Here is a 25,418-nt window from a genome sequence, read left to right as displayed (position 1 = left end):
GTTCCCTCCTGGGCTGATTCCTTTTGTCTTTTCTGAGCTTCCTGACCAGCCCTTTCCTAGTCTGTCTCCCAACCTCCCCCATCACATCCACAGCCACGCTGCCAGCTCTGGAGGCTCTAGGGACCTCCTGAGAGTATGCCTGGTATGGATTAGGGCCTCCCAATATTTTACAGATCTGGAGGCTACAGGAACACAAAGGTGGAACCACAGAAGGGCCCTATGAGATCCTGGTGTCACCAGTCCAGAGATGAGGAGAAAACCAAAATCTCAGAAACATGTCCCTGTGTGGCCTGGGGGCTCTGCCAGCCAAACCTGTCCCAGGCTGCCTTCCTTTCCTATCCACTTTGGGGGGGCCGGACTTCTCCCTAGCTGCAACTCCATAGTCGTGGCTGTGGGAGACACTGGTTGGGAGGTGAAGCATTGTGGGACATTGTCTGCTTTCCCAAGATGCTCTAGGGCCCAACTTAGCCCTTGGCGGGTTTGGAAGAGAGGAGGGAGGGTTGGTGCTGAGAGTGGGAGCCAGGCCCATCGAGGTCCCGGGAGTGAATGCCGCATTGTTGGCCAGGCCAGAGTCACAGATAATTACCTCAATTAGTGACAATGGGAGAGTAATAAATACAGGCTTAGTGTCTCCTACCCCACCAGGGCTCCGAAGATTAATCCAGGCTGACGGGCGGGCCCTGAAAGGCGTGATGGACAATTCATTAAACTCCCCAAATGCCGCACAACCTGGGCGTGAAGGCTGAGTTAGCCCCCTGGGGGCTGCGCCTTTGTCCTGATTGTGTGTCTCCGCCGCAGCCGAGCCCAGCAGCCCCCAGAGAGTGGGGAGGTGAGTGGGGCTCCCCCAGCCGGGCCAGGCGGCGGGAGGATTAGGCCTCGGTCCGGCCCTGGTTGCCCTGGCACACCAGCCCTGCCGGGCTGGAATGTCCGTGGGGGGGAGCCGGCCGAGCGGAGGGGCGGGGCCGACAAGGTGGGGTAAGGGGGGCACACAAAACCGGGGGCAGGAGGAGTTAATTAGACGCCAGCCGAGGAGGGCGAGGGGCCACAATAGGGCCGAGGGGCCGCCAGGGACGGCCCCTTCACTTCCGAGGATTAATAGGGAGGAGGGAGAGGGGAGGGGTTCAGCCCTGGGGGAGGAGAGCTGGAAGCTTCCCAGGGTGGCACTGCCCCCTTTTGCCCAGCTTGGCACCTACTTGGCAAGTGGCTGGGAAGCAGGAGGCTCTGGCAGCCTGGGCAGGTGTCCCCTCAACATCCCAGAGAGTGGCTCTTTCTTCCTGGCCTGCCCTGGGAGATAGCTGGGCAGGGAGGCAAGAAAGGACCCTTCATTTCTCTAGGGAATAGTGGGAGCAAGAATGTTTGAGGGCCCTGGTTCTCCACATCCCGCCTGGCTCTGCCAACCTGCTCTGAGGCAGAACTGGGAGCCTGGAGCTTTACCCTTCCTGATGACGCTGCCAGGTTCAAGTCCAGAAGTCCATAGGGGGGCTTGGCGCTGATGTGAACATGTGGGAGTGGGGCTGCTGTGTGTGCACGAATGAGTGCAGACACACTCATGAGTGCTGGTGTGCTTATGCATGGGGCCTGGGGCTCAGCAAGCCCCTAGCGAGTGCCCGTTGAACGAATGAATGAACTTTGGCTTTGCTGAGAGTTAATGAGTACGAGTATGAGAAAGAGAAGGGGTGCTGAGCCCCCCCATGACCCAGGTTGGCCTTGGGTCCTCTCCTTCTGAGGTCCCCACTGTGGCTGGGGGAGCAATGGAACCCCACCTCCGAGCAGATGAGCCAGTGTCCAGGAAAAATGAAGAGGTGGTGGTTCCTTCGCTTTGAAAAGGGCAAAAAAAAAAAAAAAGTGCAGAAGCGTCTTGGAAGCCCCACTTCCTCCTGGGCCCCAGGAGCAGGGCAGCCCTGGCTCCTCCCTCGGAGCCACCCCACCCTATCCCCTCCCAGGGAATGACTAGGGAGCGAGTTGGCGGCAGTTCCCCGGGCATATTTATAACCTGCTGCTCGCTCACCAGCGTCTGCTTTTAGCCCAGACGGGGGAGGGGGCCGGGGGGTGGTCTGTCTCCTGCTGGGCGCCCCGGCTGGGTGTGGAAAGAGTGAGTAAGGGTGAGTGGTGGGCAGCTCTGTATGGATATTCCTGCTCACACCACAGCCAAACAGCTTATTTTCTCCTCATTTTGTTATTTTTCTCCCTCTGGCCTGGAGAGGACGACGGAGCCAGCCTGAGGTGGGGGGGGGTAGACCCTGGGGTATTTGCAGCCCCACTGACGGGGTTTTTCCAGGGTGCGTGTGGTGGGGTGTGTGTGTGTGGTGCTGGCTCGCTGACCCCCTGGGGACTGTGCAGGCCTGCCATCTTGGTCCTCTCAGCTTTTCCGCTCCCCCCACCCCAGGATATTTCAGGACTGGTGCCTCTCTCACTTGCTGAGGCCAACCGTGCATCCGGGGTCCCTGGCAGCCTCGGGTCCCTCTGGATGTGTGGCACCTGGCACCTAAGATCAAAGGTGGGCGGAAGGATAACCAGAGCGGATAGGGCAGAGCTGGGCATTGGGCCGATTCACGCCAGCACTAGCCTCTCTAGGCACAACCCTCCGTGAGGATGGCACAGAAGATCTGAACATCAAAAGAATTCGCTTTGGGGCTCCTGGGTGGCTCAGTCAGTTAAGCAACTGCCTTTGGCTCAGGTCCTGATCCCAGGGTCCTGCAATCGAGCCCCTTCTTGGGCTCCCTGCTCAGCAGGAAGCCTGCTTCTCCCTCTCTCTCTCTCTCTCTCTCTCTCTCTCTCTCTCTCTCTCTCTCGCGTGCGCTCTCAAATAAATAAATAAATAAATAATCTTAAAAAAAGAGAGAGAGAGAGAATTAGCTTCTATATAATGTTTTGCAGATCCTATCCCCCTTTTGCTTGTCTCCCCAACCTTTTTCTTAGTGCATGGCCCTTCGAGGGCCAGGCCTTATTCTGCACTTCCCTACGCACCGTGAATTTCCAGCCCCTGGAAATGAAGGACCTCCACGCAGCAGACTTGGTTATGGGGGTCTGTCCTTAAACCTCAGGGGTGTGCAGAGGGTTTTCTACTCCACCGAGCCTTCACAGCACTCCCCTATTATTCTAACAATATGCATTGATGTACTTGATTCCCTGGCCACATTGGAAACTCCTCCAAGTGGGCTCTTAGGGCCCCGTATCCCCAGCATTTGGCACATGCCTGGCACAGAAGAGGCGTCAGCCAGTGTTCAAATGACCCGGCTTTTCATGGACATGATCTCCTCTGAACCTCATCGCCTTCCGGAGGGAGAAGACTTGTACTGACAACCCTCCCTGTTCAATAGACAAGGTAACAGGCTGAGAAAACAACATATTTGTTGAAAATCTAAGTAGAGCCAGACCAGGAATCATTGCTTCTCTTTACCCTTCTTCCAGCAGCTGCATGTCAGCTCTGCTCAGAGGCCTCAGCTTCTGGGCCTGAAAGCTGATACCAGTTCCAGCTCTTGGAGTTCGGAGTTAGGTGAGAGTGGTCGAGGACAGCTGCCAAGCCCTCAGCTCCCCAACCGCTGCTTCTCCCCAACTCTGGGCATTGTCCAACAGGGGCCCAAGCCCCCTCTCCTGCCTCTGGCAGTCCATTAACTTCTTGCTTTTGGAGCCGGGGACCTAATAATTCATTGGATTATAGACTGGACATTCTATGCAGGGGGTTCTTTACTGGAAACCCAAGGCTTATGAGGTGCCTTCTACTCTGGATCAATACGTTTTCAATCCCCCCCCCCCAAGTGCCCATCAGAGCTGAGCTGGTGCTGGCTTGGCAGATGGAGAAAGAGGGAAAGGGATGTCTTTTGCAGGCTTGAGCAGATCCTGGCTCCGCTCCCCTACCCCCACACATACCCCAAAGGCCAACAGGGGTCAGAGTTCACATATCCAGGGAGAGGTGGGAGGCAGCCACAACAGCAAAAGAGTCCTGGGGAGAGGGGGAAATTCTCCAGTTGTCTGGGATCAGTTGCTGCCCTGGGGGGGGGGGGGGTACTTCATAGCTTCCCCCTGCCCTTTAGGTCCTCCCCTGGGGAGAAGTGTTAAGATTAGGGATAGGCATTAGAGCTTAGGAAGGGGTTAGTGTTTGTCTGAAGTTAGGGTTAAGGCTAAGGTTAGACCTAGACCTAGGGTTGGGGAGAGGATTAGGGTTAGAGATAAGGTTTAGGGTGTGGGTGCGCTTAGTACTCCTGACCTCTCTGGTGAATGTGCACATGGTGGTATCTGTATTACTGGTAACAGTCCTCTTTCAGGCTTTTTATGGGAATGGCTAACTTAATGGTTCCGTTATGGACCACACTTGGGTTTCCTTTTGGTTACATGGGTTTAAGCCCTAGCTTCTGTTTGGATTCTCGGCCCTCCTGCTCCCTTCTGCTCCCCGACCATCACCTCTGAGCTTTTGGGTTCAGAACTAGAGCCCATCATGTGACCTGGATCCTCTTGAGCCCAAGGTTGGGAGCTGGGGTCTAATAAGGTGTTTCCTTCTCTTGGGGAGGGATGTACCCTCCCCACTGCCCCATGCCCTGACCACAGATGAAGCAGATAGGCTTCAGGGACCAAACACTATACAGCAGCACCCTTTCTGCTTGGATTTCTCTTACTCTGGTTTCTTTTCACAACACGGTCATAGCTATCAATCAGTTGTGGCTATTTTCACAACTCCCGATAGGAAAGATAGGCTCAGAATTTGCTTGTTTGTTTGATCCCCATTTAGCGAGGGAAGAAACTGAGGCTGTTTGGACATGCCCAATATCACACAGCTGGTCGGTGTTTGAAAAGGAAGAAGAATCCTACAGAGTCTCTTGGCTCCTGACAAGGTTCTTCTGGAGACCTGGTCCCCCAATGGCCTCATTAAGGTCATCCAAGGGTCAGAATCCCAGGGTCCTCTTGCAGGGCTATGACAGTAGTCCCCCAACAAGGGATCCTATTTGTTTAAGAGAGGTAAGCCATGCCGTGTTCTGGATTCAAGAAAAAGCCACCAAGTCATTGATAAAAATAGAGATTTTATTTTGCAGAGGAAGATACTACATTGGTGGGGGCGAGGAGCCACTAATAGCTACAATGGAAGGAAATACTGATTCCGGTAGGCAACAGCATCTTTGAGAAATTGGGGAGAGGGGAAGAGGGACCAAAAAAAGGCTGGAGAGCAAAAGGGGAGAAGAAGGGAGAGGGACTGAATTGGGGTGGGTGGAAGTGGTCTCTGCAAGCCAGGCTGGAACCCAGCATAATAAATAGTTTTATTTACAACAACCAAACTCGTGGCTTTGCATCCACGATTCAGTGCAAATTATTTACACACTGATGAGGAGGCAGGACAGGAAGGGGTAGGAGGTGGCCGAGGGAGGCATGGCTCACAGCTGTTCAATGGCTCTATGATAGAGGCTGGGAGAATTGGGGGTATTTCTGCTGGGCCCCCCAACCTCATTTTCCACATCACCACAGCTGCCCTCTCACCCTGGCCCCTCCTGGTTCTGCTGTAGGCGGGGAGGAGAAAGGCGCTGATGCCCAGGTGTGTGTTCAGGGTCTGGGCCCTTGGCAGGAGAATGGGAAGGGCACGATGGGCCCTGGAGAAAAACTGAGGTTAAAGGGGAGATGGAGAGAGGCAAGGAGGTCACTGGCCCGGTAGGGGAGGCCCAGCGGGGCGGTCAGAAGCTGACCCCCACAGGGGAGGAAACAGAATCCTTCTCTCTCCTCCTGGCCAAGCAGAGGGCAGTGCAACAAGGGGTCTCCCGGGAGAGGGAGGGAGGTAGGTCTGGGGCAGGTCCGTCAGGATGGCAAGAGGGTTCGCGCCCGCCCAGGCAAGTGGTTTCAGGAGTCCCCAGGTAGGAGGAGGTGGGGGAAATGATCGCGCACGTAGGAATCCCCAGGAGTGCGGCTGGAGGGACCGGGAGGGTGCGAAGTGGGGGGGGGGAGGTGTTCTGTTCGGAGGCGGAGGGAGGCGGGCGAGAGGACAGCGCTCTTGGGGGCGAGTCCGCGCGGCGGTTCACAGACACTCGTGCAGTACGCGCGTGTGCGTGCAGTTGCGGCAGCTGACGTGGCAGCACCAGTGAAAGGTGCAGTTGCAGCGCTCCGTGACGCGCTGTGTGCGCGTGCGGTGGCCCCGGCCACAACAGAGCAGCTCGCAGCCGTCCAGCGCGGGCGACGAGCTGTTGCAGGCGCGCCCCGCCGTGCCCGCTGTCCCCAGGCGTCCGCTGTACGTGCAGAAATTGGGCGATTTCTCAAAGTAGACGAGATCGTGGGGGGAGGGCGGCTTGTGCGCGGGGTCTTCGGGCTCCAGGCGCAGCAGCTCTGCCCGCGAGGCGCGGTTGCTGCCGCGGTTGCCGTAGAGTACGCGCGAGGCGCCATCGAATCTGTCGCGTAGCACGTCGCCCACCGCGCGCAGCGTGGGCAGCCGCATCCAGCACGTGCGCACCGTGCAAGAGCCCGACATCCCGTGGCACTTGCACTCCTGGCGCATCTCGGAGAACACGGTCTGGGAGGAAAGGGGAAGAAAGTGGGTCCCACGGCACTGTCACAGCCAGAGCCACCATCCCAGGTACTGGCCCCTCCCGGACCCTGCCAGGACCTCCGCAAGCGCGGAAGGGAGGAAGGGGAAGGGAGGCGTGAAATCGTCGCGCCGAGATTTGAACACCGGGCCCAACTCCACGCTCCACGCCGGACGTGGTCCCGGCCTCCAAGCCTTGTTGGTTGTTTTTTTTTTTTTTTTTTTTTTCAATTATTAACCCGGAGGGGTTATAGGCAATACATTCCACGGGCTGCCTGACTTCTAACCTCTTCAGATCTACCTGCCCTGCGCCACTCTCTTCCATTCTCTGCCTTCCCTTCGAAACCTCCGCACCCTCTGGACGTCCTCTCCTGGTTCCCTGCCCTGACGCCTGGCCGTATCACCCACCGTTACTGCCCAGATTCGAGGTCAGACCCTGCTCAGGGACTCGGAGATCCCCGCCACTGCGCTTCTGGGCAGAACCCCTGAAGCCCGCTCACCGTGCGGCCCGCCTCGTTGTTGTGAAGGTTCATGAGGAAACGCAGGTCCCGCCCCTTCTCCCCGGAGTCCACAAACTCCCTGCCGAAGAGGCGGCCGAAGTCGATGTTGTCGCTGCAGCCCCCCCAGTGCCAATCCGGGCCCCCAGGACCCCTCCGCCGGTAGTCGCACGTGCAAGACTCGATGGAGCCCTCCGAGCAGGAGCGTGCCACTGAATGCGTAACCCCCGCGGAGGTGATGGCGAAGATAAACGCTGTTTCCCGACAGCCTGTGAGGGAAGGGAACGGGGATGAGCGAGAAGGTAACGCTAGGGGAGTCGGGGGTTGGGGGTGGGGGCGGGGGGCAGCCAGCCTTCTCAATGGAGGGTTCGGGACCCTTGAGGCCGGTGCCCCGACTCCGTCCTTGGAGTCCCGAGAGCCAGGCGGCCCGCTGCTCTGGGAAGCTGGGCTCCTAGAGAAAGCACGTGCGTGGGCACGCAACCCTGACCACGCTTGTGATCACGCGCTCCTGAGACTCTGAGACTCGGGGCGCGCTTTGCTCCTCAGTGGAAGTGGGGCAGCTCCAGAAAGAAAAACCGAGAAGAGGAGAGAGGACGAACTCTGCACTGTCAAGACCTCTCTCCGTAGCCCGGACTTTCGGCCCCGTGTCAGCGATGCGAGCCTTGCTGGACTTGGAGGCGAGACGCTCTGGCAGAGATCAGCTTCCCGGGCGCCTTTCAGAGGGGCCGCGAAAGTGGGGGCCAGCCAGCGTCCACGACTTAGAACTCGCTTCTACTTGGGCGGTGGCGCAGGAAAGTTCAGCTTCGCGCGCGAGGTGCACCGCTGGGAAACGCCTGGCAGAACGAGTCTGGCCCAGAGCTGGCGCTGGGCATGAAGCTCTTGGGTTGATCTTGTAACCCTGTGGGCGCCCGGGATATCTTCCCTACACTCGCCCGCCCCTGCCCTGTGGGTGACCCTGCGTTCCCCTGGTCCCGGAAGCGTCGCTTTCCTGGGTACCCACCTCGGTTGACGATCTTGCCGAAGAGGTGGGGCCCCGGAGCCGTGGGGCAGTTCCAGCGGCGGTTGCGGAACTGCCACTTGCACTCCCGCACCGCGCTCTGCAGCCCCCCGCTAACGCTGTGCAGGATCCCCGGGTTCTGGCGGATCAGCCGCCGCTGTTTGCGGCTCAGCAGCTGAAGACTGGGCTCCAGCACCAGTTGTAGACTCTTGGAGTCGGTCAGCAGGTTCGTGGAGGAGGCTACGTTCACGATGCCCCTGGTGAGGTGCATGGTAGGAGCTCAAGCTCTGGAAGGGGACTGCGCCCTAAGCAAAAAAGTCGTGTCTACCCTGTCCTCTTCCTGGGGCTATTTGCCTGGGAGAGCCACAGGACATCAGCGATGAGGTAAAGACTCCGGGCTCCCTGGCTCACTAGTTTGAAAGGAATGGGCGTCCCTAGTTTTGCGCAGGACCATTGGGGGCCCTGGCTCTGGGGACTGGACAGAGGAGGCATGGGAAACCTGAAGACCAGGTGTTCACCTTGGCTCTGAGGGACGGCTTCAGGGCAGCTTGGGGAGGGAATCCTGGCCTGGAGTCCATGTCCACCCAAGGCATGCAATGCTTAGGAGTCCCACCCTTTTCATCTCTCTGAGCGCGGGCCTGGCCCTTCGCTGCCGGAGGCAGGGAAACCTGTGGTGTGGCTACCACCATGAGGCTGGTCTGGGGCTCACGGATGAAGGGCGGTGCTAGATGGGAGTGGGCTCCCTGCCTGGAGAACCGTGGGCCGCGGCGGGCGGACCATTCACCCACCTCATCAGAACTAGATTCTCTGGAGCAGCTGCGCTCCAGAGCGCCCCTCGGTGTCTCGGGGGCAAGTCAGTGAGGTGGAGGGAGCCTGTCTGCGGACGGATCCCAGAGCGTGGGAGATGACTGGGGCTGGCCCCTGGCTCTGCGCCCCGGCACAACTGGCGACCCCGCACCAGCTCACTTACCACCATCGGCCACTGCTGTTGGCGGCCAGGGCTGCAGGCAGAGCGGCCAGCGCCAGCAACAGCGTAGCAGAAACCCAGCCGGGCAGCTGCGCCCAGTGCCCCATGGCCTGCCCGGCCTCGCCGCCTCTGTGCTGAAGTTGGGGCGGCTTTGGCTGCTGCCCGCGACGGTGGGACGGGACGCGGCGGTGGCGGCAGTGGCGAGAGTTCGCAGTCTGGCTCTAACAGCCCTGGGGGCGGGCGGCGGGCAGCATGGCTCGCGGTCCCAGCTGGTGGGCTGAGGCAGCCACGGCGGGCGGCACCGCCTCTTATAGTTGCGGCTCTGGCTGAAGTGACGATAGGAGGCTGCCCCGCCGGGCCACACTGTGGCACCAGGGCGCACCGGTCAGGGGCGCAGACAATGGGCAGCGAGCGGGGCCGTGGCTCCCGCCCGTCTGAGCCGAGAGCTGACGGGCTGGCCGTCGGGGCTCACCCCCGCCCCCTGCCCGGTGGCTCCCGCCTCCCTGCCTGCACTGGCCGCCGACCCCTCCCCTTGGGACGCCCTCCCACGCGCGCCCGCCTCACTCCTCTTCGCGTCCGGAGCCCGTCGGGGACCAGCGTCCGCCAGGGGGCGAGGCGATAGTGTGCTACGGGGAGAGTCTGCCCGCAGCCCAGTCGCTTCGCCACCGCCGGCCTTAGGGTCCCTCGACGTCAGCCCGGCCCCGCTGTCGTCCCCTCTCTCCCCACTCCTGAGTAGAGGAAGGAAAGGAAAGCTGTCGTTCTGGGCAGCGACTCCGGGGAGACGCCTCCTTCCCAGGAACGCCCCCCTCAGACCCCGCACCGACGGCTTGACAGGGAAGGATCAGCGGGAGTCTGAGGGTGCCGCTGGGATCGTGAAATCCCAGGGGTGCGTGGGTTGGGGGTAAGTTCACTAAACAGAGCCTGCTGTGGAGAGAAACCGGGGACAGTGGCAGTTTGTTTGTGGGCTGGAAGGCATGCACAAGTGACTCTGTGTGTGTGTGTGTGTGTGTGTGTGCTGTGTCTATGTGTGTTTAAGTGGCACAATGCAAACGTGAATGCATATGAGAATGTGTGAGTGTGTCGTGAGGGTGCACACCCATGTGTGTCCTCATGTAAGGAAACTCCTTGTTCCGAGGAGGGATGTTAGGGACCTTTTCAAGGAATCTTGGAATTTAGCTCAGGTCAGAAGGGATCAATCGATCGAGTCATCTTGTCGCAGCCACCACCTGGGACAGTGCATCATCTATTTGTGGGGAAGGAGGTGGCAGCCACTGTCAGGAAAGACCCAGATGATTGACTGAGGCATAGAGTGTCTGGAACTGTGTGTGGAGGTGGGTGGATGGGTGGATGAGTGTGTGTGCGTGGGGAGATTAAATATGCATATATGTGTCACTCTCGCCATGTATACCTTGTGTCATCTTATGGTGCGTCACCCTCAGCATGTGTCAACCTGTGCATGTCACTAGGGGAGGGGCCTGAGCCTGCAACCAAGGCAGCATCAAGATAGAAAAGGCCCGGAGTGGCTGAGTCTCTGAGGATTAGGCTCAGGAAGGGCAGTGGAGTAGATGACAGGTGCGTGTAGGGGTGCAGGAGGGAGGGCTGGGAAGAGAAGAGCTGCTGGCTGAACTGAGCCCAGAATAGAGAACTTGTGCCTCCACATGACTGCTTCTTTTTGGATTTTTCTGTCAAATTTCCATCTTCCTCCAAAACCTCTGGCTCTTTCCACTCTTACTACATTGAGATACCCAAAATGCTTGTAAGGGTCTCCTCCATTATATGCTTTTCTCTTTTCTCCCTGGGACTCCAACTCAGTTTCAAGGCTACCTTAGCCTCCTATTAAAGATGTGGCAGCTGTTCCCTCTGTGGGGCATATCGAGCACTGCCAGCCTGGTCATCATGCCCCAGCAGTACACACACATGGCCCCTGGAAGGAGGGAAGATCTCTTTTATGTCTCTCCCTTCTCTCACTTTACAGAGGAAAAAGTAGATTAAGAAATTGTTTAAGGTCCACACAGCTAATAAATGACCAAATGGGGACACTTGGCTGGATCAGTCGGTGGAGCATGCGACTCTTGACCTTGGGATTGTAAGTTGGAGCCCCCCATAGGGTGTAGAGATAACTTAAAAGTAAAATCTTTAGAAAATGAATACATGGCAGGGGGAACTTGGGTGGCTCAGTTGGTTAAGCATCTTGATTTCTGCTCAGATCATGATCTCAGGGTCCTGAGATCGAGCCCTGTGTGGGCTCCACATGCAGTGGGGAGTCTGCTTCTCCTCCTCTCCTTCTCCTTCTGCCCCTCTCCCTGTGTGCATGCTCTCTCTCTAAAATAAATAAATACATCTTTTTCTTAAAAAATGAATAAACAGTAGAGCTAGAATTAAACCCAGATCATTTTGACTCAAAACCCACGTTCTTTCCACCTTACAAGCTATTTCTGAGTGTGCAGCAATAATAAAGCTAGGGGCCTTTCTCCAAATTGACAGATAAATAAAAATGATCTTTAGGATTTTTCTGTCTCCCTTTTGGATCTTCTCTTTTTCATCTCCCCTGCCTTCAGGGTACTTTCTAAATGAGTATGTACCCAGGTCTGATCCTAAAAAGGTTCCAAGTCTCAGAATTTCCCCTTCAAGGTGGGGAAGTCACTCTAAGGAGTACATGTCTGATGAGTTTAAGTAATCTTCCTGGGGCAATTCTATTTTAGATGAGATGCTGATTAGCCCAGATGGAGCCTGAGGGAGGTTATTTTTGAGGGCAACATCCTTCCCAGTCCTATTGCCCCATCCACTGTACCTGGCCCCTCCAAGATTTCAACCCTGAAGGACAAGGTGTACTGGTCCAGCATCCTCCCCAGGTCCAAAAGCCAGTAATCTCTCCAGAGGGCACCCTGGAGAGGGTAAAAGATGGCTCAAGTAAATAGACAATGATGGGTAGCTTATCCTTTGTCCCTTAGCAGTTTATTCCCACTGGGGCCTGGGGCATGTCTTTTTGGCCTATGGATTGTTAAAACCCCCTAGAGGTTGGAGATGCACTGGAAGACAGGAAGTCCCATCTGTGGCCATTGGTGACAGAAAAGAAAGAAAGGAAGGAAGGAAGAGAGAAAGAAAGAAAAGAGTGAGCTAGTATCCTCTGTTCTACCATTCCACCCACCAGGAGTAGTGGGGAAGAGCAGGAGGGGAAGTCTCTAAGTCTGGGTCACACCGTGAGTGACCTGGCCCAAATTTCTATTTAGATCAAATCATCACTCTGTTGTCTTTCCTGTTTCTTTTCTGCATCTTCAGTTTACCTCTGTACCAGATCATACCTATCAGCATGCCAAGTGCTGTAATATTTCCCATCTAAAACTGCCAAAGTTTCATTTGACTCTACATTACCTCCCAGGATTGCCCCATTTCTCTGCTCTCTTTTACACAAAGCTCAAAAGGGTTGCTTTAATCACTAGCACTAATTTCTTTTCTTTATTCTCTCTTTCCACCCTGATCACATCTTTGAACCTGCTACACCTCCTTATCAAAATCATCCATGACCTCTGGAATGCTCTACAGTCAATTCTTAGTTTTCAGCCTAATCAACTTTCCAGGAACAGCCTGGAATCAAACCCTTCCTCCTTCTTTCTCACTTGGGTTCTAGAACACCATTCCTACCTCCCTAGCTGCTCACCATCTCAGTCTCCTTATCTGATTCCACCCTGTATACCAATTTCTAAGCTTCAGAATGTTCCCCAATTCAATCTGGACTTTGTTCTCAATCTACACTCACTCTCTTGGTGAACTATTCAGTCTCACGCTCCCTAATTTATACATCTAGCCCTGAACTCTGGACTTGCACATCTAGCACAATAAGCATCTCAAAATGTACATGGTCAAAACTCGAATGCCTGGTTCTTCCCCCATCCTAACCTGCTCTTTCTTTGGTCATCCCATTTCAGTAAATGGCACCTCCATCCTTTTGGTTTCTCAGGACAAGAACCTTAGAGTCATCCTTGATGCATCTGTTCTCTAGTACTTCATGTCAAGTTCATGGACAAATCCTGTCCTTCTGTATTTAAAATATGTGCAAACTTGGACCCATTCCTACCCTTGGGCAAAGCCACCATCCCCTCTCTCTTGTACTACTGCACTGGCCTCATGGCAGCGCTCCCTGCTCCTACCTTTGCCCTCCACACTCTCTTCTCCACATAGCAGCCAGAGCCATGCTTTCTAAAACCCAAGTCAGATCGCTTCATTGCTCTGCTCAGAATTTTCCAATGATTCCCTATCTCAGTCAAAGAAAAAAGGTGAGCTTTTTACAGTGACCTACGTGGCCATCTATGATCTGACCCTTCTCCTTCCTCGTCCTCTAACTTCACTGCCTGCACTCTCTCCCCTGTGGGTTCCTCCCTTTGGCCACACTGGCCTACTTGCTGATTCCCTGAACATACCAAGCAAGTTCCTGTCTTGGGATCCTTGCACCTGCTTTTCTGTGGAAGACCCTTTCTCAGATAGCTCCATGGAATGGTTCCCTCACTTTCTTTGTCATTCTCCCTATATAAAATGGAATCCTGCTACCTGTCTGCTTTACCTTGCTCTATTTTTCTACCACTTTTGACCATGGAGAACTTTAAAGGCTCAAAGTAGAAAATCAGTAGCAAACCACCTCTCTGGAATGGGAACAGGAGCAAGATGTCGAAGGGGAAAGGGGCTTTACCTTGTTGTTGGGAGTGCGAGGGGGAGTCAGGGAACCAGGGCTGAGAATCTGTGGGCAGAGGGGCCTACCTTCCTTTGAAGCACCAGCAGGCGGCACTGCCTCCTCGTGCTGGGAAGGCATCAGCCTCTGGTAGAGAAGGGAGCCAAGTTCTGTCTATGGTAATCCCACAGATTTGTTGGGGCTAACTGTTCAACTGTTGGGGGTTTCCCCAGGGAGTCCAGTGCAGTGGGGCTGCGGACTCTTTGGTGCCTCCGGGTGGTGGCCCACGGTGCTGCAGCAGAAGGCGTGAGAGGCGGAGGGTGGGCAGTGCCGCTTAGCTCACCGCCAGGGCGCATCCATCCCTCCCAGGCCTATAATTTGGGTTCCCCGAGCTTGGCCGCCCCTATCAGCGGCTCAGCAATAGATGAGTCAGCCGGGACCCCGGGCCAAGGCAAACATGAGGGGAGGAGGAGGCTTCCGAGCCTTTGCTCTGCTCTCTAGCCGCCTCAGTTGCTCTATTCCCCCAATCTCCCAGGGCCCCCACTCTTTTCTTTGACCCCCGCCCTGCAGGGCCCCAGTGTTCTTCCCAGATTGTTCTTGCTACATCCCCATGGTTGGAAAGCAGCCTCCAATCTTCTCAATGAGGGGAAGGGGGACCAGCTTGCTCCCACTCCCTCCCCAAAATAATGACAGCCCCTCACTTTCCCCCTCCTGTCATGGCCCCAACCCCTGTCAAGGTCTCTCTGGTTCCCGCCCCTCCCCTTTCCTGGAGCTGGCCGCGTGCTTGGGGTATTAGGCAATGGGTGTGTACCCACAGCCCTCTCCAGACCCCGCCTGCTCCACCACCCTCCAGCCGCCTGCGGGTCAGTGCTCAGGCCAGCCGGTCGGGCCAAGGGCACTGGGGGCCAGTTCAGGCCACCCAGTCTGCCTGCCTGTGGCCTCCTGTCCCAGAGCTGGGCTTTTGCAAGGAGAGGGAACAGGAGTGTGGGTCCTTGGATTTGGGACAGACCAGCCTGGGGAGCCCTGGAGCCACAGAGAAGTTGGAGTCTAGGGTAATTGTTCTGACCTTGGGTCTTCCTTGACACCTGACTGTTCTATAGCCTGACAAGGGTAGAATCAGAAGTAACAATCAGAAACCTGAGAGAAATACAAAAAACCAGAGACCTGGGAAAATATAAATGCCCATGGGAGAAGAGAGGCGTAGGAAATCTCATCCCCTTCCTCTGGGGAACTGAGTGGAGTCCCAGGCTGACATGCAGGAAGGAGGACAAGGTCACTGAATCCAGGTGTAAGGATGAAAGCTACTGAGATAGAGCTTGCAGACTCTGGTGGCCTCAAAAGCCACACATGATGTGGGTCATGGCATCTGAACAGGAAGGAGAGGCAGGAGTTCTAGGGCTATTTCTCTTCCTCCCCTGCCCCCAGAGGTGAGAAAGCAAAGAAGAGCAACCAGAGCTGTCCAGTGTTAGGAACCATGGCACTTTTTTACCCCCCAGACCGCTGGAGACCTGGTGCATAAAGGTGGTCAATAAATAATATGACCACAGATGAAAGTCACTGATCTCCGGTTGCTCTGCCCCCTAGACAGCAGCGCCCCCTGCAGCACAGGGCAGGCCCTGCAGCAGCATAGGCCGGAGGCTGACTGCCCTCAGAAGAGCTGCAAGGCCACCACCAAGGAAGAGATGACTGTGGCTGTGGGTTTCGGGCCCCGTGGCTCTGCTTCCCCAGGGGGCCTGTCTCTGAGTCAACGTGCCAGCTTTGGGCGCGCGGGGCCAGTCGTGCCTTGGGCTGCGGTCTGGCAGGGGCGGGGGGCGGCTGGGAAGCCTGGGGCCCCTCTCTGGCAAAAATAGCCCGCAGTGGTTAGAGCTGGGAGGGTGAGTCAGGCAGGAGCGCAGTGGCGCCTAACCCCTTCACTGCCACTGGAGCTCCCTAAGGTGGTTTGCTCTGGTCTGTGCACCCCTAGATCAGACACTTTCCCTGGCTGTCCTCAGGCTGGGCTCAGTCTGGGATCCCAAGGCCCTCCTCGTTCCATGTGAAGCAAGTCTGAAAGCCTGGAGCAAGAATCTGGGCCACTCCTAGTGCAGAGCTGGGATCTCGGGATGGGGCAGGAGAACTCTCTGGGCAAGGATGCCTATAAGCCAAGGGAAGCATAGGAGAAAGCTGGAGATCTTTGGGGCTACCCGAGCCTCTGCTAGGACCGAACTCTGAGGCCAAGTCTGACCCCTCCCAAGGGGCAGGCGCAGAGCTCAGAGGTGGGTGGAGGCCAAGCCACCCAGAAGGGATCTTTTCCTGCTGGCTCTGAGTGCCCTGAGGCGCGCTCTGTCGCTGAGGGCTCTTCCCAACATTGTCCAGGGAGGGAAGCTGATTCCCTGCTCCGTGTTCATCTTGTCAAAGGCACTCACCAGCCATCCAGCTCTCGGTGGGGAAACTGAGGCAAAGAGAAATGACCACGCGAGACCAGGGTCCTGTCTCCCTAGTCTGGGTCACTGCACCGTCCTTGCAGACTTGGCTACCCAGAGCAGGTAAGAGGCACTCTGGTCACCACCCCCTTCAGTGGGGCCAAGCGTGAACCCAGGCGTCGGGGGAGAGGGTGTGTGTGTAGGCTGGGAGGAGGGGGAGCGCCTGCGCTCCCCGGGTCAAGGCGGGGGGTGCGAGGAGTGGGGTGGGGATGCCCGGGGCTTGGGGAGGGGCCGCAGCTCTGTCAGCCACAGCAGAGCTGCCTATGAGCTCGGCACGAGTTGAGTGGAGCCGGAGCCCCCAGTTCCTTGCTAGACCGCTCGGTAGCTTTCTCGATCACTCCCTCCCTTCCTCCCTCCCTTCCTCCCGGCGGCTGCGGCGGCGCTGGGGAAGCAGCGAAGAGGAGTGGCCCTGCCCTGGAAGAATGCGGCTCTGCCGAAGGGGCAGAACCCGACGCAGTATCCCCACGGTTTGAGAAGCCGGAGCACAGGCGACCCAACCTTGCCGGTAGTCACCTCGCACCAGAGCAGCAGGTAATCGGAGCCGGGAAAGCAGGGAGGGCAGGGACATGCACACGGGGCGAGACAGGCACACGGATAGTCAGATAGTCAGACAGACAGACAGACACGCATCCGCCCACTGGGGCATGGAGACACAGAGAGAGCCAGGGATATTGGCAGAGATAAAGACAGCAAATAAAGGAATATCCCCAGATCCGAATGGCATTGAACGAGGGAGTAAAGGGGTGGGGGAACGAGCCTGGGACCCGAGGGGACCAGACGGGCATCGCAGACAAGGGAAACATTAGTTAGGAAAGGTGGACGAGGAGGAAGAGGACTCAGCCTGTGCCGCGGTCCTTTTCAGGCGGGAACCAGTTCTCCTCCCTGTCTGGCGCACCTGGAGACTCCCCTCTCTCCCGACTGTGGAAAAAGTGGGTAGAGCAGGATTGGGAACCCATTCCTCCACCCCTCTCACCAACGCTGCCTGCCCTCGACGGCAGCTGAAGGTGACCCTCCCCCACACCCGGCCATCTGTAGGTGGTGCAGAACCTCGTTCTAATCCCGCCCCCCCAATCCCGCCCCCTAGCCCTGAGAGCGTCGCTCTGTTGGGTGAGGGAAGCCAGTTGTGGGGCCCTCAAAGAGGGAGCGGTGGCAAGATGGTGGAGTGGTGTTTGTGAGTCAGTTATGTCTGAGTTTGCACTTGAGTGTGTCTGTGTGCCGGGCATTGTGTCTGGCTGGGTCCAGCTCCAGTGGCTCTTGACTAAGCCCCAGCTGCGACAACCAGACTCTTCCTCCAGGGTCCAGAGTCAGGGTGATTCTTCTTGTTTTGCTTGGGGAGGGATGAGAAGGGTTCCTAGAGCGCACTGGTGAGTTAGGAATCCTTGGTTACCCCGGGTCAGCCCACCCTATTCCGAAGCCCCCAAGTCTCCCTGTCCCGCAGGCCCTGATCGATCTGCCCACCGGGGCCTTCGGGCCCGGGCTTCGACATGCCGGAGGAGCCCCGGCCGCGGCCTCCGCCCTCGGGCTTCGCGGGTCTCCTGTTCCTGGCGTTGTGCAGTCGGTGAGCAGATCCCCCCTGTCGCCCTGGCCACGAAAAAAAGCCGGAGGCCGAAAGCACCGACCTAGGACGGGAGGAGTCGGAGGGGGCGCGAGGCCTGGACCACAGACCCCCGAAACGCCTTCTGCGTTCCCAGGGCCTTCAGCAATGAGATTCTGGGCCTGAAGCTGCCCGGCGAGCCGCCGCTGACCGCCAACACCGTGTGCTTGACGCTGTCGGGCCTGAGCAAGAGGCAGCTGGGCCTCTGCCTGCGCAGCCCCGACGTGACGGCATCCGCGCTTCAGGGCCTGCACATCGCGGTCCACGAGTGTCAGCACCAGCTGCGCGACCAGCGCTGGAACTGCTCCGCGCTCGAGGGCGGCGGCCGCCTGCCGCACCACAGCGCCATCCTCAAGCGCGGTGAGCGGGGCCGGCTGGTCTGCGCCGCTGGGGCCGGGGGTGGGGGCCAGGCCGAGGCGAGCGGAGGCGGGAAGGGACCGGTTCACGACTCCAGGAGGGGCCTCTCTTCGGGAATTCCCCCCCACACACACACCCGGGAGCCACAGAGTGGGCCTGGCCACCCGTCCGGGTCCCTTCCTCACTTCCACCTGCGTGCTGCAGGCAAGGCAGCTGGGTCGCTGTTCTCTTACCTAGGGCCCCCCTTTCCTTCTCCACCGGGCTCGATCTGGGTTGCACCTGCGAGCCAGAGATGCCCCCAGCCCTGGAAGCTTCAAACATCCCCCCCATTCCCTCCCCCAATTTCCTCCCCCCTCCCTCTCCTTGGACAAGCCCAGGCTGGTGTCCCCAGAGCCTCAGCGGGGGTGGGGTGACGCCCCCAACCGTTTAAGGGTTAAACCTACTCCCCTAATTGCTGGGGTTCCCAGGAGCAGAGGCTGGGAACAAAGACCCTGATGGCTTTGAAGCCGGGGAGCAGCCCCCTCCTCTGTGCTGTGGGGGCCCCAGGTGGCTCTCACCTGAGCAGGTGAGGAACGGCTGGAGGGGCGAAGAACAGGTCACTGCTGGTCTGGTCTGGGAGGTATGGTCTGGAAGGCATCGTTGCCTCTTGCCAGGCCATGCCCGTGTTTCCTCCCTGGAGGAGTAAAGATCCATTCTGGGCTCAGCTAGAGGGTGGGGGCAGTACTTCAGGGACTATGGGGTTAATAGGCAGCTGCCATCTGCGGGGGAATTCCCAAGACATGTGCAAACAGCTTCACCCCTGGAGGGTTGAGGTTGGGGGGGATTGGGAGGCTGGGCCAAAAACCCTGCATCCTGGGGTGGGAGAGGCCCGGCCCCTAAGGAGGTGCTGTGTCTCATCCTCTCAGGGCTCAAGAAAGCCCCTACCTAAAAGGAAGTAAGGGACCCCCCCAAATGAGAAGCATGGGAAAAGCTTGTCATCTTGAGCCTCTGTGACCCCCAAAACATAACAAAGACGGCAACATTTTAAGAGGACCTCAGGGAAAATCACCCCGCACCCATCTCCCCCCCACCAGCATTTTATAGAGTAATATAGCAGGTTAGAATAAACATAAAGGGCAGTCTTAAAGGGCAAATAGTAAACCAGAAACTGGAAAGGGGAAGGATAGTGCCATAGCTCCAATGCTTTGGGGTTTTGGGGTGGTGGAGCAAGGTTTGTTAAAGGGCTCTAAAGAAAAAAAAAAAAAAAAAAGAACCTGAAAGTTTCTGCTTCCCCCCCCACCACCCAAGCTCCCTGCTGGGCTGGGGAATTTTTAAAGCTTTCAGATGTAGAACTCAGTGATCACTTCTTCAAAGACCTCGGGGACTCCCTCTCAGTCACCTGCCAACCCCAGGGCTCTTGCCCTCTAGCTAGTTCTTTCATCTGTACCCGAAAATCCCAGACTTACAGAACCAGGATGGGGCTCAGAGATCAATCTCAGCCAGCCCCTCCCTTAATAAATGAGGAAACTGAGGCTCCGTGCTTCCGCTCCCTTCCTTCTCTGTGACTTTCTCCCAAATTATGCAGCTGGTAAATGACAGGGTCAGGATTCAGTTAGGAATTCCCGGAATTGAAGGGTGGCTGCTTATTTCCTTCCACCTCCCCACTCCAGCTGCCTGTCAACCTTATGCCTCCGTCACACCCTTTTCATCCCCAGGTTTTCGGGAGAGTGCTTTTTCCTTCTCCATGCTGGCGGCAGGGGTCATGCATGCGGTCGCCACGGCCTGCAGCCTGGGCAGGCTAGCAAGCTGCGGCTGCGGCTGGAAGGGCAGTGGTGAGCAGGACCGGCTGAGGGCCAAGCTGCTGCAGCTGCAGGCTCTGTCCCGGGGCAAGACTTTCCCCCACTCCCTGCCCAGCCCTGGCCCCGGCTTAGGTCCCAGCCCCAGCCCCCAGGACACGTGGGAATGGGGTGGCTGTAACCAGGACATGGACTTTGGAGAGAAGTTCTCTCGGGATTTCTTGGATTCCAGGGAAGCTCCCCGGGACATCCAGGCAAGAATGCGAATCCACAACAACAGGGTGGGGCGACAGGTATGTGTGTGCAACTTGTCCTGAGTCTCCTTAGCTTTTGAGGCCTGACTAGAAAGGGAGAGGCACCGCAGGCAGAAAAGAGAATGGGCCGCGGTGGGGGATGGTCGCTCACCCATCTGGGTGACCTCAAGCAAGTCACTTAACCTCAGTTTTGCATCTGTAAAAAGAATCTAATGATACCCACCTTAACGATGTGATTAAGAGTGAGCTAGCAAATAGGGCACTGGGCAGAGTGCCTAGTCCTTGGCAGGTGCTCATTACAGGGTAGCTATTATCACAGCTGCCTTCCTACGGGAAGGGTGCTCATTTTTAGTGCTCGCTCTGGAAGGAGGACTGGATGGCGACTCAGGACAACTGGAGTTGAGTTCTGTTCACATCTAGCTGTCTAAGCTGAGTCTCTGTTCCCAGCTAGGGATTAAAATGGGCAAATCATTCTGCTCTGCCTTCAGTCCTCCAACCAGAAGATGAGGGAGTTGAGCTGTTAGCCAGCCCTGCAGTGCCCTTTCTCTTCTGATATTCCATGATCATTCTCGCCTCTATTTCTCCCTCCCTGTGCTCTCTGTTCCCTCCCCTCTGCTGTGCCCTGGTGCCCTGCCCCTTTGCTGCCCTCCCCTTCACCTCTCCCACCCCACCCCCACCTCCACCCTCCGCGCTCTAGGTGGTAACTGAAAACCTGAAGCGGAAATGCAAGTGTCACGGCACGTCGGGCAGCTGCCAGTTCAAGACCTGCTGGAGGGCGGCCCCAGAGTTCCGGGCGGTGGGGGCAGCGCTGAGGGAGCGGCTGGGTCGGGCCATCTTCATCGATACCCACAACCGCAACTCCGGAGCCTTCCAACCCCGCCTGCGTCCCCGTCGCCTTTCTGGAGAGCTGGTTTACTTTGAGAAGTCTCCCGACTTCTGTGAGCGAGACCCTACTGTGGGCTCCCCCGGCACTCGGGGCCGGGCATGCAACAAGACCAGTCGTCTGCTGGACGGCTGCGGCAGCCTGTGCTGCGGCCGTGGGCACAATATGCTTCGGCAGACGCGAGTTGAGCGCTGTCATTGCCGCTTCCATTGGTGCTGCTACGTGCTGTGCGACGAGTGCAAGGTCACAGAGTGGGTCAACGTGTGTAAGTGAGGGGCAGCTTCACCGCAGGGCTGGCAGAGGGCAGGAGCGCCTTTTCAGCCTTTTGCTCCGATTTCTGGCCAGGGTCAATATCAGCTCCTAGAAGCTCAAAGCACTGGCCTGGAAGCAGCTCTGGGGGTGGTGGGGGTCAGGCAGAGTCTGTGACGTGCAGCCTTCTCCCCCACAGTAGGAGGGCCTGGGCGGGAAAGCTGTCACCCCCTTCTTCTGCTCCTGAAACAGCTGAAATGAACGAAGACTACATGCACTGTATTGCCTCCCTCTCCCCAATCCTGGAGTCAGTCCCTTTAGCTCTGGTTCTTACTCCTTCTGGCTGGGGTGTCCTTGTAGTTTGACCACTCCTCTCCTTTGAGGAATAGCCCCAGGCATTGTGTGGAGCCATAGACCTGTATCGGGGATACCACTCCTTCCTGTCTGCTGATCCCAAACTCCTCTACAGCAGCCTGGGCGCCTTCCTGTGAGGGAATAGGAGACAGTGGTAGAGAGGTTTTTCTTGGGGAAGGGACAGAGTGCTGGAGGAGGGCTCTCCCTTGAGTCCTCAGAGAGTTGTTTGTCTAGGCCCTTAGGAAAACGGTCTCCCCCATTCAGATGTTAAAGGAAACCCTCCAAAGGAAGAATTTTACCTAAGACTCTCTGAGCCTTTTATTTGTTCCTTAGCAGGAGGGATGGGAATGGATAATTTATTGTACTGAGACTTGTTCTTGGTTTCTGTCTATAACTAAAATAAATTAAACTACTGGACCAGTGGCTTCAGGTGGTTCTATTTCTGCCCACACTTGTGATCCGAGTCCATCGCTTCTTTTCCAGGTGAATTCTACCCTCATACACCCAATGACTTTATTTACATGTATCCTGCCTAGTTCCACAAAGGATTTGAAATGGTCCTCAGTGATTCAGTTGGCATCTCTCTCTGTGAAAAACCAGAGGGTACTTCGAGGTTGGGGGTGGGGGCTGGATATCCAAACATAGGCCCAATTTACTTTTTACGTGCTTCAACTCCAGACTTCACCTTGGTCCTTGCCCTAGAATGAGGGTTGGCATTTTTTCTTTTACCTGTAGAGGGCTTGATAGTGAGTAAACAGTTGACCCTTAAACAACATCCGGGGTTTGGGGGCGTCCCCACTACCTAAGCAGTCAAAAATCTGTATGTAACTTTTGAGTCTCCCAAAACGTAACTACTTATAGCCTACTGTTGACCTTACCAATAACAGAAACAGTCCATTAACAGATTAACACATACTTTGTATGCCACGTGTTTTATATACTGTGTACTTACAAGAAAATAAATTAAAGAAAAAAATGTTATTAAAAATCATAAGGAAGGGGCGCCTGGGTGGCTCAGTCAGTTGGGTGTCTGCCTTCACCTCGGGTCATCATCCTGGGGACCTGGGATCCAGCCTGGCATTGGGCTACCTGCTCGGTGGGAAACCTGCTTCTCCCTCCCTCACTTCCCCTGCTTGTGTTCCCTCTCTCGCTGTCAAATAAATAAATAAAATCTTTTTTTTTTAATTTTTTTAAAAGATTTTATTTATTTGTCAGAGAGAGAGAGGGAGAGAGAGCGAGCACAGGCAGACAGAATGGCAGGCAGAGGCAGAGGGAGAAGCAGGCTCCCTGAGGAGCAAGGAGCCCAATGTGGGACTCGATCCCAGGACGCTGGGATCATGACCTGAGCTGAAGGCAGCTGCTTAACCTACTGAGCCACCCAGGTGTCCCTAAATAAATAAAATCTTTTTAAAAAAATAAAAAAAAATAAAAATCATAAGGAAGATGAAACACATTTACAGTAGTGTATGGTATTTAAAAATCTACGTATTAAGTGGACCTGCACAGTTCAAACCTGTGTCATTCAAGGGTCAGCTGTGTTAAGCTTGTGGGGTTTGTTGCAACTACTCAACTCTGCCATAATTACTTAACTCTGTTGTTGTGAATCAGAAGTAGCCATAGACCACACATAAACAAATGGGTGTGGCTGTGTCCAATAAGGCTTAATTCACAGAACCCGATTTTGGGTGAGATTAGGTTCTCTGGCTGTACTTTGTTGACCCCTGCCTACAGCATGTGGTTACCTCTGCTCTGGAGATTTCAAGTCCTGAGCGGATCTCAACATTAAGCCTGGACCCAAAAGAGCAGGTGCTTTTCTTTATGGCTCCAAATCAGAGAACTTGGGAGGGGGATATAAGACTAATGGGACACATATAAAAGAGATTCCGGAGCTCAGAAAGGGAGTGTATTGCTCTGGAAACCAGCAAAACCAGCATGCTTTCCTACTGAATTATTTGCATATGTATTTTGTCCTTCCTTATTCAGAGCTCTTCTGCATTTAATCTTAGCAAAATAATTCCTTTATCTTTTAGGAGATAACCAAAACTAGAGAAAACAGATTTTTAAACAATTATAGTCTATTCCTACCCCAGTATCTTTGAAAAGCATTATCATTCAATTCAGAAAAGGGACAGGCATCACACATTCAGAACTTTACAAGTGACTAAATGTTTATGGGTTTGCGAGATGCTGCCTCTAACAGGTCATCTCTTTGGCCGTGGAATGTAGAAATGGTTTTCTCTATTTCTCTAGGCAATAGGTATATCTGCTACCCAAATTACCCTCAAAATCAGGTGATTTTGCTACTCAGGTGGCAAGGGCATTTTGAGGAATGTTGGGTTAGGCCAGTATTTTATGGCATAATCTTATGTCCTGAATTTCCACTTAAGAGTCCTGGACTTGGAAATCTGATGGAAGCGGGAAGATATCTCATTCTTACTTCAGTCACTGACTAAACCTGGTGTGTATGGGGCAGAGAGGGGATACAGCTAGAATGGGCAAAGGATATGAGAGAGAATAATGATAAGGAACAACCAGAATGGGAATTTCTCATTTTTCCAATGGCATTACAGCAAGAATATTTCAGCTTTTTCCTGTTTCCTTCCTCTGTATTCCCTTTGGCTCCCTCTCTTTCTAGCTTTCTCTTTCGTCAGACACACTCTGTGGCAAACTTAAGCCCCAAACCACAACCTTGAGAAATTCCAAATGGATTTTGTCAGCAAGGCCAACACCCCCCACCCCTGCTCCCGGCACACGTGCTGGGCTCAGACCCAGGCCTGGGGTCAGTGACGAGAGTGGGAGTGTGCAACCCACAGAGCGGGTGGCTACAATTTCACCTTTTACTTAGCTCCACTGACAGAGGGAGGGAGAAGGACTGATGAGGCCTCTGGGCCTCTTTCAGCTCTGGATGAGCTCTTTTCCCTTAGCCTTTCAAGTGGCTGGGAAGCTGGGGAGTGGCAGTGGTTGGCTTATTGCCAACTAGGCAGCACCTCTGCTATCTCTGCTCCTCTTCTTTGCTCAATGGAAAACACCCAGTGATGCTGGAGCAGACTCCAGACTCCAGACAGGTGAAAGACAGAAAGCCTGGGAGATTTTCATCAGTTATTTTATTTTATTTATTTGAGGGAGAGAGTGAGCACAAGTAGGGGAAGGGATGGTGCAGAGGGAGAGGGAGAAGCAGACTCCTCACTGAGCAGGGAGCCTGACAGATGTGGGGCTCCATCCCAGGACCCCAGGATCATGACCAGAGCTGAAGGCAAACACTTAACTGACTGAGCCATCCTGGCACCCCTCATCCATCAGTTCTGACTCAAATGTCATGGTATTTGCTGCTAACCATATTAGGCTGTCACCATTTCCATCCTTCTGTAACACCTGAGACCCAACCCCAAGAGGATCTACAAGTCTTGGGCAGGAACATTGAATTCTTACCTCCTGTCAGATTTTCCAAAGGCATGTTGGCATGGTTGGGGCACTAGTGAAGGGGGGGGGTGCAAAACATAATTTTTTTTTTGAGATTTTATTTATTTATTTGTCAGAGCACACACAAGCAGGCAGAGTGGCAGGCAGAGGTGGAGAGAGAAGCAGGCTCCCTGCGGAGTAAGGAGCCCGATGCAGGACTCGATCCCAGGACTCTGGGATCATGGCCTGAGCCGAAGTCAGCCGCTTAACTGACTGAGCCACCCAGGCATCCTGCAAAGCATAATTTTGGTGGTTGGTGTAGGGGCATAACTTGGTGGGGTGAAAATTTTAGGAAAAGAAAGGGAAAGAGTACATGTGGAAGTATCCCAGGGCCTGATCCAATTGTTTGCAATAAAACTGAAGAAGTCTTCTGCCATTTACAACACAGAGTTTATGAGGGCAAAGCCTCTTAAT

General features: G+C 55.5%; 2 protein-coding genes across 2 annotated transcripts; one reads left to right on the top strand and one right to left on the bottom strand.

Annotated features, from left to right (window-relative positions):
* Positions 1 to 5,995: 5,995 nt before the first annotated feature.
* Positions 5,996 to 9,064, bottom strand: LOC111158015 (Wnt family member 1). The gene is made up of 4 exons (XM_022519789.1): positions 8,961 to 9,064; positions 7,994 to 8,247; positions 6,997 to 7,262; positions 5,996 to 6,484 (listed from the first exon to the last, which is right to left on the bottom strand). Exons 1-4 carry the CDS (start codon positions 9,062 to 9,064, stop codon positions 5,996 to 5,998), a joined length of 1,113 nt encoding a protein of 370 aa, XP_022375497.1.
* Positions 9,065 to 17,563: 8,499 nt separating this feature from the next.
* On the top strand, positions 17,564 to 21,215 carry LOC111157990 (Wnt family member 10B). Its single transcript, XM_022519766.1, has 4 exons — positions 17,564 to 17,637; positions 17,771 to 18,033; positions 19,725 to 20,098; positions 20,757 to 21,215. The coding sequence occupies exons 1-4, from the start codon at positions 17,564 to 17,566 to the stop codon at positions 21,213 to 21,215; spliced, it is 1,170 nt and encodes a 389-aa protein (XP_022375474.1).
* Positions 21,216 to 25,418: the final 4,203 nt, after the last annotated feature.

The sequence above is a fragment of the Enhydra lutris genome, unplaced genomic scaffold, assembly GCF_002288905.1.
Source record: "Enhydra lutris kenyoni isolate GAN:26980312 unplaced genomic scaffold, ASM228890v2 scaffoldscaffold56, whole genome shotgun sequence".
NCBI classification, from domain to species: domain Eukaryota; kingdom Metazoa; phylum Chordata; class Mammalia; order Carnivora; family Mustelidae; genus Enhydra; species Enhydra lutris.
Note: the sequence above shows the minus strand (reverse complement) of the source record. Positions and strands in the feature narration are given on the sequence as shown.